A 12,199-nucleotide genomic window follows, 5' to 3' on the forward strand; every position below is an offset into this window, starting at 1 on the left:
CAGCCAAACAAAAACCAGGCTGAACTTTGAGAGTTCATTTCTAACTTCTTCTTTGCTGTGGGTTGTTTTACTGTATGCATGGGAATGCAAGTGCAAAGGAAACCAAGAAAGAAATGTGTAATTACGCTGTCATTCCTCAGAACACCTTCCAAAATCCTCTACACATGGACTGAGGAATTCTTTTTAAGGTCATTTTTGGTAAATATTTCAAAAGCAGATAACAGAGATATAACATAGTGAATATACAAAGGCAAAGAAAACTCCAAAGCCTGAAAACCTTGTTTATGTTTTGTTTAATATACGTTTAATATATAAAAAACTTTGTTAAAATGTAGATATAGTTCAAAAGATGCAAATTAGCAAGTACTATCCACAATCTCAGCTCTTTTCTACTATCCCATCCAGATAAATAGAAAAGAAATCCATCAGAGTAGGAAGAGAAGCATTGCTGAGCGATGTTTTGATCATTACCGAGTGACAACTGGTTTTTGGTTTCTCATCGTTTGGGTTTCTGAAATCTAGTACCTACTTACCTAGTGGCTAATAATCTTTCACCTAAATAAACCCGGGTAGCTATTTCTGCATTGCTTAGAAGACATGAACTCAGGTTCTTTTGACTTTTCTCATCTTGGACAAAAAATTGCATGTACACACGTGCAGGTACTTATGCATGCATGCACCTACGTATGTATTTATGCATAAATACGTGAGTACGCGCACACTGCACGCATATCACCCTCTCCCTTCAGAGACACAATGCACACCCCTCCTGCGGCCATGCCAAGGAGCTGTAGGCTCTCATGAGCTGCTTCCTGAATGTGCTTCACTGTTTAATTTTGAACTTGTTTAAGCTGATCACATGCGCAGACCTTTCTAATGCCCTCTGCATTAAGAGTATTTTCCCAGATTATGTTCCCAACATATTCAACCTGTTTAATTCTGGAATCAAAAGGCTCTCTTGTTCTGCAGTTATGAATGCTGAGATTTAATGAGATACTCATCATAATTCCCATTTTCATTAAGATTTTCTCAGGTGGGTTCAGATTGATTAATTAAGTTTATTAAAACGTATTTACGGCAGTTTTTTCTCATTGGTGTGATACATTTACAATCTGCCATCCCTCTTAAGTCTTAGTATTAGTATCTGGTTTTGCCATTTAAAGTACAATATATTAAAGGAATAAGCACAACGTTCAAGCTATCAAACTCATGCTAGTTGCAGTTAGAATCCAATATAAAATTAAAGAGCCAGAGAGAAAATTTATTAAAACTAGCAATGAAACAAAACCTCATCATTCACTGTGTCACCTGCATATTAAACACAAGAGTCTCGATTCCTAATTAAGTTAAATTAAAGCTTAATGAATTTTTAAGTAGATTTAATAATACAGAAAAAAAATACTCACCAAGGGGGAGTCCCGGGCTCACTTGGCCGATGTAGAAATACAGAATAACCGCTGCACCCAGGCTGACAAGGGTGTAGATCCACTGAATGACAAACATTATGATGAGGGACACGATCGCCTGTCGGGAAGACAAGGTTTGGGGTTACCCCAGAGTCCGTAAGATAACACGTTGATGACAAGCTGACAGTCCTTTTTCTGCAAAGCCCAGCGGCTGCGTTGACCTCCTTGCACTGCCCGGGAAGGACTACTCACCTCAGACACAGCCTCACACCAGGTCAACAACTTGTTCTTCAGCCTTGCAAGATCAGCATGCTTTGCAACTCCAATGAAAACTCTTTAATAACTGAGGCAGTGCAGGAGCTTTAAAGTTGTTATGAGAGCACCAACAACTGGGTTTTGGTTTTTTTTTTTTCCAGAAATTCTGCATCTTGGCTTTAAATTCCTGGAAAAACAGTGCTTCAATGGCATCTCCGCACCTGCAGCTTTCTCAGGAGTACTTTACAAGAGATGTGCATAGTCAGGACCCAGGATGCAGCCACTTGGCATTACCCCAGCGAGTGCTTCCTTTTAGGTGTCTTCCCTCCTGATGATGCCCCAGGATGGGGATGCAACAGAGGCTCTCCTTGCCCAGGACCTGCTGCACAACCCAGGTCCTGCCTGTGGGAGGATGGATGCCAGTTGCAACCACATGGGTGGATGGATGCTCTTGGGCATCAGTGGCTGAGGACGGTGGTGCAGCAGGACCCCTGGGGAACCACGTCACCTCCTGCCTGCAAAACACTCCATGGTGCATGGCTTTTGGCCACACACAGAGCATTTCCACCCAGTGTTATCTGAAAAGATTTGGGTATGGCATGGCTGAAGTTTCTTGGTAATGAGGTTCCCATGTTATAAGGAACCTCGTTTGGTCTCACTGTTAAAAGGAGGGACAGCACAAGTTTACAGTGTCATCTTCAGCAGCATGGAGGTAGCTTTCAGTAAGGTACCCTGAGTCCTAGAGGCAGCGTGGACCTCAGGTCTTTGCTTGGGCTACTCCAAGAGGAATATCCAGAGGCTCACCACCTCAGGAGGTAGATTTGGCTCAAGAGGCATATGAACGGGGGCAGGGGTAGCATCTTTGTGGATCAGGGTAGGAGCAGCAAGGGACAGCATGCAAAGAAAGAGCAAAATGAGTCCAGACTGACACGATCGGTGAAGCTCGAAGAGAGAGGGCAGACAGGAAAGGAGCCAGGATGAATAAATGCATCTGATTTTTGCTTCTGTGATTTTATTTTGCATTGTTGATCCTTTCTCAGCTCTGCTCCTCCCAAGTCTGACTATTGACAGGAAACCAAATCTGCTTTAACGAACACGTCAGTCATCAGAAGCAAATTCCCCCGTGAAGGCAGGGAGCTGACCGCTCCGCGATGACGCGCCCTTGGGAGCCACGTTAGCTACCGAGCCCCGAGACAGCATCAGGGTGCAGCCTCCTAAAGAAGTCATTGCGGAGAGGAGCCTCCACATCCATCCCACCCCGGCACTGCAATCCGGCGGGACCCCTTGCCAGGAGCTGGCTGCTGGCAGCAGCAGCAGCGAATTTGAAGAGTAGGTATCAAACTCCATCTGAGGATTAAACTAAAAGGGTTTGGTGCGTTGTTCGAGTGGGCTTGTTACATTTTACACACAGCTATGAAATCCCCGTCCGTGTAGCAAAGCCATATGGGTCATTCATTATGCATATCTGACGCTTTCCCTGTCATCTGCCCATTAATCCATCTTCCCAAGATGAATTTAAATGACCTAAACTCCTCAGTGGCTTGAGACAGAAGCTATTGAAAAGTTATTTATTCTTTAAAGTAACGTGCTGGAGGAATGCTCCACTTTCCTCCCTCAAAAGGTGGAATTTCACAGCTGGGCTGCTGTTATCAGGAGGTCAGCACTAATGAAACCCCACCCCGGGCTTGCAGGACCTGGCTCATAACGAAAAGCAACACAGCTTTGAAGCTGATGTCTCTCTCCATCCCAGGGCAAGAAAAATCAGGCTGGCACACAGTGAAAAGAGGAACACTGTTTTTTTCCCAGCCAGCCATGCATCTCTAAAGTCCTAAGATGCCAGAATTTGTATCTGTATTTGTATTTTTTAATGAATGTGCCATCTGGCTTTCTCTGAATTTGAACTGCTGGATGCATAGTACCTTGAGTACTTAATTCAGGTATCTGGGATACTAGAATCAAAAGCCGTTTTAAAGTACTGGAGTGTATTTACACTGCAGTAAGTGATGAACTTCCTTCTGTTTTCTACAATCACAAACTTGTGCTCAAAATAAAAGAAAATTACTTACACCAGCAAGGGAGACCCAGTGATTGCAGAATTTGGAGTAGAAGGATTCTGCTTTTTGCTGAATTCCCAGCTCTGGATTTTGTTGCTTTATAGATGATTCTACAGAAAAAAAGAAATAAAAAAAAAAAAAAGAAGAGACATTAGAAAGGAGATATATTGTGGTTTTTTTCTCCTACTTTACATTACCAGATTCCAGAAAACCAAAGCAGAAATTCCAGCTGACAGCTGGGTATGGCAGAGTTAAACCAAAACCTCTAAAATTAAAAAAGAAAAATAGTGCAAGAAAAAAAAAAAGTTGCCAACTCTGGCACTGAGTCCATTTGAAGGCCACATCTGCCTATCTCTTCCTCAGTTTCCCTATTTGTGAAAAAAGAGAAATAATACTTTTCTCCCTCAGAGGGGTTTATGAAGCTTTATTGACTAATGCTGATAAAACACTCCAGCACTGAGACGACAAACTCCAAGCAAGCAGGCGGTATCAAATACCCACGTCGCCAACAAAACAAATTCAGACTCTTAGCTGTGGATGTTGAATTACAGGCTCCACCTGTGGCATGGGGACCACTGCATTTGGACAGCCTGAGTTTTAGACTCGCACGGCTCCACCCCTCCTACCCTGCACCAGGATGAAGTAAACCCCAAGATACACTCAAAACCTTTTTAGGGCACAGCGTTAAGCGTGCACGTGTAGAATAATGAGTATATAGTAAACAACCCTACACTAAATATAGTCCTGCCTGCTTTCCTGTGATTAATCTTCCATAGGAAATTGCATTGGAACTTCTCCTGTAATGCATTGCGATGAACTCTACCCTCACCTGGAATAAATGATATTATTGCTATGAATCACCAAATGACAGCCCCATATAAAGCTAGTTTCACGCCTGCCTTCAGGAAAGCACCGGAAGGACCAAGGTTATAAACTATTCCCCCGTGAGCACGGAGATGTCCATCTCCTACAGCCCTTACCTTCTCCCCTCTGGCCGGGGAGTGCCGGCACTTCGCTGCAGAGCTGCTCCCCCCGCTCCAGCAGCCTGGGTGTCTGCTGGGCATCCGCAGCCGGTGATGGGCACGGACCCACGTCACGCTGACAGCCCTGCTCAGCCAGGTCCTGCCGGCTCTCATTGTGGGGTTCCACAGTCTCATCCCAGCCATGCTGAGCCAGGGGAGCATCGTGACGGAGGTCCAGGAGAAAGCTGTCTTGTAACGTCTGCTTGGCTGGCTTCTTTGCCTTCTTTTGTTTGACCTTTTGGGTTACATTCTCGGCTCCTCCTTTTTTGCAAGTACTTGGCTCGCTAAGAAATGGTTTAAAAAGTTGGTCCATGTCTTTTGTGAATTCCAGCAAGGTGCCGTTTGATCTGCTTTGAATTACTCCATCTGCTGCCTGGCTGGAGGGCTTGTTGAAAATTAAAGGCTGGGAAGAGTGAGCAGGTCTAGCATTTTCCATCTGGGTCTCATGAGGTTTCTGCTGAACATTGTAGCTCAAGGAGACCGAGAAATAGGAATAGTCTACAGCAATATACGTCAACATGAAGTTGATGGTGACTATGGGAGCAAGAATGTTCACTTGCCCAGTGAAGATGAAAGCCATGGTGATGAGACTGGTTAAGCAAATTGCAGCCACTGGAGTCTTGTTGGGTCCTTTCTAGTTCATAAATAAAACAAACTTACATTTAAATTAATAACCATGAACCTCGCCTTGAGGATTCCCCACTTGCTCAGCTGCCATGGGTGGCTACCTGGGCGGTCTGCAGTACCCTTAGTCATGAAATACATGCGTGCATGTGCAAGCAGAGGCCCACCTGCTTAATAAATTAAAGAACAGGCTGGAAGCCAAAAGCTGCTGAGCTCCCACCTCACCTCTGAGCCTTACTCAAGCTTTGTCTTTGGAAAATTCATCCACTCTCACTCCGTATCTCTGTGGTAAAACAATGTAATTAAAGCAGCAATCAACCTTCAGAGATATTTGTGGGGCTTATGGGAAGTCTGGCAATAAGACATGTTAATTAGAGTTAACTGTTCGTCTCTAATTTCTCTACAGGACTCCGCATCGCTGCCTACCCAAAAGGCTCCTGCACGCTCTTGTTGGAAAGGCTTCGACTGCCAGACGCAGTCAGGGAAGCTCTGCCTGCATGGAGCAGTGCCACCTTCCCATCGACGGCTTCTGGCCCTGCCCTGACACGAGGCTGAGCTAAACCCATGGTCTGCTGAGCCTCTGCACTTGGGGCTTCCCTCCTTTCATCCACCCAAGCTGCATCCGTCCAGAGAGGTTAGGCAGCCGAGGGCGCTGGGCGGCGGGAGTCATCCCCCAGCGATGCCGGGCACGCGTCAGGAAGGCAGGCAGCCAGGAGAAACACCGCCTGCTCTTCTCTTCGGGGTGGGGTGAAGGCAGGGAGAGGAGGATAAAAAGAGAGACAAAGCAAAGGGCATGGGGGATGGAAAGACTTGAGCCATCAGCTCATGAACTTTAATCCCAGGTCGAACGTGCCCTTCCTTGGACCAGGCACTGTCTTGCCGTTTAGGTACCCGAGAAGCCTGTGCAGGCTGCTTAAAGACCTCACTGGAAAAATATCTTACAAGATACCTTACAAAATATCTTAGGTTTTCACTTACTTCATGTGCTTCTTTAATAAACACACAGCTCAAATGGAAACTACTTCTATTTCCTCTACTCTTATTTATTAATAGAAAAGGGGACCGGTTCTGGACCTTACGCCTTTTCACAATGAAACAGAAATATGTCTTGGGGACAAAGAAACAAGGTACCCAGAGAGCATCTTAGGTATCAGAAAGATGTACTGAGATGGGGAAGAGATGGGACGATCTCAGGATGCTCTGGCTTGGGTTTAACTCTACAGAAAACACTCGTGTCCTTCCCATCAGCTGGGGTTATGGTGACTTCAACCACGGAAAAGAACTGCTGTGGAACAGATTGGCAAGGACAAACTAAATTTATTAACCTCCATAAACCAAATCTAGACAATTTTCAAGGTGGCAGAGAGAAGGAAGGGGAAAAGTGATCTGCCTTTGATTTCTCACCTCGTTTTGAGCCCTTCCCATCATGGCACTCTGCCCAGACAGAGTTCAGAACAGAAAATTTGACAGAAAGACAGAAAACTATCAGAGAAGAGAGGGAATCAACTTTGCAGTCAACTTTGCTAAATCACTGAGAATTTCACAAGGATTGCCAAGCACGGAACAGCCTGTTCTGGGATCACCTGACAACTGCCTTCAGGAGCTGGAAGTTTTTGCTGTCGTTACTGTTCCTGCTTCCTCTATAATGATTATTATTTATTATTATTATTGCTATTATTATGACTTTAATTTTAGAAAATTACTTTGAGGAACATAAAAGAAAGGATAGAAAATTATTATACTTATAAAACATTGAAATATTTTAACCCATTAATAAATACCAACATTGTAAAATATTTTTCTGTATTGACAAGCTGCTCTGAAGGAGCAAAACATGGTAAGGTTCTTCCAGCCACTCGGTACAGGCAGTTAGGTACTGCAGGTTATTGAGAGGGACGGAATTATGTTCTCCCTGTTTAGAAGAAGGGAAAACTATAAAAAATAGTTTGCTCTGAATGTATAGCCCAAGACTACAGAGTCCTTAGTGACTGGTGCTTTGACTGATCTCAGTAGAACAACTCATGTGAATGAGGATTATTTGTGAGGGACAGGAAAAAGCCTCTTGTCATATTCAAAGCAAGGCTTTGTTTCAAAGCATATCTAAAGCTTAGCAACCCCCTAACTTAACCTTTCAAATCTATTCTTCGTTTTTATTTTACAGTGTCCAAAAGGCACCTTATCTTACAAAGCAGTGTCCTCTTCTCCAGTGCCCGCAGACTGCACCCACAGCACCACAACTAGTCACGTACTCAGCTATGAGGTTACCAAAGAGGACAGGAACAGCTCGAAGAAAATGTGCAGGAAAGAAGAAGAAAAAAAAAGAAAAGAAGATAAAGAGGCAGTTACCATCCATTTCACCAAGTGCTTGGACAAAAGCTTCAGGCCCCTGCCCTGGACAGGAGGGCAGAGAAGAGCTAGGTACCTCCCTCGGTCATGATTAGGATCAGCACCAGCGTAGATAAGGCGTTTGCAAAAAACACCCCGCAGGCAAAGTTATATCATAAGCAGCCGTTTTACCGGGGACATCTCGAAGAAGTGGGTGCGAGGGAGGGAGGGGACCGAGGGCAGCCCAGGAAGGGCAGGAGCAGGACAGACGGCCCCAGGGCAGGGGTGCAGAGGCGGGTGAGCGAGATGCTGGGGCGAAGCAGGGCTGCTCCTGCGGTGCGGAGGGCTCCTGTGGTGCGGAGGGCTCGGGGCAGAGGCGGTGCGGCACAGGGGACAGGCAGGGAAAGGACCGCAGGCAGCTGGGCTCTTGGTTTTTTAATAAACCCACCTATTTCCTGGCTTTTCTACCTATGCATAGGGTACCAGACCCTGAGCCTTCGCCTCCTTGCATTTCATACATCCCCCATCTCACCCTCCAGACACGCAGAAATCCTGGCTTCTTAAATCACTAGTTTTCCTTCGGGCGAAGGTTTGACAGCAATCTCAGAGAAAGGACGACTAACCCCATGTCCAAGGAAGGCGAGCATGGGGATCACGTTCTCCTGGGCGATGCACTGCAGGATCCTGGGCGCTCCGTACAGCCCTCCCATGCAGGAGGCCAGGGACGAGATGTACAGCCCTAGCAAAAACAAGAAACCCACCAAGGATACCTGGAGGAAGCGGAGAGAACGCAAAGTTGATTATATTGCTCTTTAAAGACGCCTGAGCAGTCTTAAATACATGTATTTTAAGAGATCACATATATTTTGTAACATTGCTAAATGAACATAGCGAGCCCTGGGAAAGCAGCAATTTAACTGATCTGTGGTATAAAGTGCAAACAATTAATACAGGAAAATTATTCCATAAAAGTAATTTAATACTGAACATCCTGTACCGACAGAGCCATTTGACAAGCTCATATCCAAGAAATTCTTTGTCACTTGGAGCAATTGCAGCAAAGCAGCAGCTATTAGATTTCCCTTAAGTAACTGGAAGTGAGTTTATTTCAGGAGAGATCACTTATATACAGAGCACATCATACAGGAAAAGCTGCCCAGGCTTCCAACTATCCAAAACAGGAAGACAAACCCCTGTGTCCCAGAGGGAAAACCAATCCTGAAAGAAAATCCACAGTAAAACCAAATCAAAATTGCCACTTAAACAAATGGCATCTCAAAAAATACGCTCCAAAGGATATAATACAATGACCTTATTTTCCTGTCTTCAATGAGAAGATAATTTCCTTTGGCTAACATGAAACTTAAAAAAATCTTTAAAGCCACAGTGCTAACAAGGCTGGGTTTCTAGTGAGCGCCTTTCAAACGGGGAGCATCTCCTGCAGGTGTGGAGGGAAAGGAGGGCAGCTCATGGTCCATCACACAGAAGCGAGGACTGGGGTCCCCCTGCACAGGTCCCCACTGTCAAGAGCTGCAAGCACAGGCAGCATATCTAAAAAAAACCCACCCAAATACGCAAAACCCCACAAAACAAACACTGTGCAAGAATGCTTTGAAATGGGAGCGCTCCTGGTACCACGGTGTAAGGATGTGGGCAGACACAGCCAAGGAGACTAAGGTCTAGGGTCACCTGAGCCGTCCCCAAGTCCTGCAAGACCACACGAGTCTGACAGCCAGCAGCCAGCCGCAGAGGAAGGCAAGGCATGGGGGGTAACACCAGCACAAAGGCCAGGCAGGGAGAAAAACCCTAAATTTTGGTCCAGATCCGTTCTGCCCATACTCCACTGAAGCAAGCTGCTGGAGGTGCAGACAGACATCGTGGCAGAGGACGTCACCAAATGCAGGTCCCCTGCATCCCACATGTCCTTTGCTCCCACCCCTCCTCTCGTGGAAAACAAGGTCTAAATGAACATGGGTCTTCCCAGCTTCTGCCCCTGTTGAAGTCAGGTGGCACATGCTTTATTAGAAGGAATTACAAAAATTTACATGGCTAAAGATGATTCAAGCTACATCTGCCTTTTCCTCATCTATGAAACCTGCACGCAGCAAAAAGGAGATTGGGTAAAAAGCCATAAAATGCTTGCTGTTTGGGGAAGGCATGTAAAATTGATGTTGTGGTCCAGAACCATACAAACTTCCTACCACATTTCTTTTCCCCATGAAACTCCACTTGGCCTTGTGAATTTTATCTTGTGGGACAGAAGAAACCTGAGGCAAAGACGAGCAGATATCAGCTTCCATTACACCAACGGACAGACACTCGATGGGGAATCTTCCCTTCCCTCTCCTCTAATCCTGCTCTCCTCTGAGAAATACTTGGAAGAAACAATCAGTTGTGCCAGACATCATATATTATTTTAGCTGCCAAAAATGCTTGCATTTAAATGCACTACTTGACATTCAAATCAGGGTTAGAGGGGAAGAGTCCTTTTCAGCGAGGCTGATGAAAGGGTTTGCTGGGGGTTTTGAGCACGGAGAGTGTGAATCCGTTGTAAGAAATTGGCACTTCGAGCTCATTAGAAGTGAAATTACTGAATCTCATTTTTATGTTTAAAAAGCCAAACAAGTATTGTAAGGGAGAAAAGCAGCCAAGCATTCGCTCACCTGTGAGTGACAGAAAGGGAGAGTTTGGATGTTTGGATCTCTCCCCCCTCCCTCTCCCCAAAGTCAGTCATTAAAATCTAAAGCAGCTTGTCATAACTCAAGGAAGCAACATAAATATTGGGATTGCACCATTGTTTTGTTCCGTACCAGGGCAAAGAAAACGGAATTTGCTTTTTTGAGGGTTGGTTTGTTTATATTTTACATTATTAAATATCTTCACATTCTTTACTGGGAGATTTTTCATTCGCCCCCCCACCCCCCCAAGGGTTTTGAAGTTAAACCACAGCTTTAACAATCTCTTTCTCTTCAGCTGACTCATTTAAAGCCAATTCTTTTAGTTACTGTACTTTTCACCCACTAAATCATTGACATACAAAGACGTTGCCTTAAAGAAGGCAGGCTCATTCTTTTTTCCCCTGAAACAGAGATGATTTTTTACCTTAGCGGGAAGTGGCAGGAGCCCCACCAATAATTTGGAGTTTATTTTGGGGGCTGGAGGAAATCTAGAGCTACAATTACTTAGAAAGAAAACAAAGCCAGAGTTTCAAATTGATATTTTAGATTAAAACCATGTTATAAATCAAATCAAACATCTCAATTTTAAATTAATCACAAGAAATACTGTCAAATACGGTGAACCAATGATTTTGGATAATGCTGAATAACAGAAAATTAGCCCTTCCGTATCCCATTTAAAGTAAGACAATGGCACACACCAAAAGCTTTTGCTCTCTTTTTAAAGGCCTGCAATGATAAGGTTCATTGCCGGTAACACTACAAACCTCCCTCATGTATATACACCCATGTGGAATGTCTCGAGTTTAATAATCCTATTGCTCGCCCTGCAATTACAGCCCGCTAGATATGGAAATGTAAGCTTCGCTTGACTTAGTAAAGATAAGCAGTGGGGTTCTTTAGAGATTTCAATTTGGTCTAAGCTTTCACCAACGAGAAAGGATACATTGAATAAAATACAGCATTTATCATTAGACCACATTAGCATATTTTAGCTCTTAAAGCTATTGCCGGGTCATTATGCCAAGGTTCAGCATTACTGGATATGCTGGTGAATGCAAAGCTATTCAAATCAATTGTACACTGAGATTTGCAATGGGGAAATCCCCCTGAATTTCAATGAGGGATTTCCCCGTTGCAAATCATTTCAATGAGGGAACAAATTCCTTAGGCTTTTGGAACATTCAAGCATTCAGTGAGGCAGATGGCAGCCCGAAAGCACCATGATATAAAACCACGCTGGGCTATTTGAACAAGTTACCTTCTCTGCTATCATGAAGTCATAGCGGAGTGACTGACGGGTGCAAACGGCTCCCAGCAAAAAAACAAAGACCATGTACAGAAACCACCTGCAAACAATAAAAATAATTTTTTTTTTCCAGCAAGACAAGACCATTAGGAATTCTGCCCGTTAGCAGAGCCAGGAGACAGTCACGTATCCACAAGTTGGGTCTTCAATCACTCTGCATGGGCTGTTCCTGCATGATTTAGCCTCAGGGCTAAATTTAACACCGGTCCACGTTACTTACAACGTACGAGGGACAGCTGCGGCGTGACTGTACGGTACCCCTGAGGGTGAAGCTACCTGTACTCTTGATGTGTACATGCGGGGAATAACCCAGCCCTGGGGACAGACTTTTTAGTAGGGCCTGTAGCGATAGGACAAGGCATAATGGTTTTAAACTGAACGAAGGTAGATTCAGACTAGATATAAGGAAGAAATTTTTTACGATGAGGGTGGTGAGGCACTGGCACAGGTTGCCCAGAGAGGTTGGTAGATGCTCCATTCCTGGAAACATTCACGGTCAGGATGGACGGGGCTCTGAGCAACCTGA

At 44.7% G+C, this 12,199-nt stretch overlaps 1 protein-coding gene across 6 annotated transcripts in view; it reads right to left on the reverse strand.

Annotated features, from left to right (window-relative positions):
- Positions 1-12,199, reverse strand: part of SLC12A8 (solute carrier family 12 member 8) — a 59,437-nt gene that overhangs the window by 5,624 nt on the left and 41,614 nt on the right. For all 6 annotated transcript variants that reach the window (XM_075511877.1, XM_075511876.1, XM_075511873.1 and 3 more), the window contains 5 exons: positions 11,626-11,713; positions 8,310-8,456; positions 4,696-5,371; positions 3,728-3,825; positions 1,407-1,524 (listed from right to left, as the gene is read on the reverse strand). In XM_075511877.1, coding sequence (XP_075367992.1) covers positions 1,407-1,524; positions 3,728-3,825; positions 4,696-5,371; positions 8,310-8,456; positions 11,626-11,713 — 1,127 coding nt within the window. The remainder of the gene's footprint in view (positions 1-1,406; positions 1,525-3,727; positions 3,826-4,695; positions 5,372-8,309; positions 8,457-11,625; positions 11,714-12,199) is intronic.

This window comes from Mycteria americana, chromosome 9, assembly GCF_035582795.1.
Source record: "Mycteria americana isolate JAX WOST 10 ecotype Jacksonville Zoo and Gardens chromosome 9, USCA_MyAme_1.0, whole genome shotgun sequence".
Lineage (NCBI taxonomy): Eukaryota > Metazoa > Chordata > Aves > Ciconiiformes > Ciconiidae > Mycteria > Mycteria americana.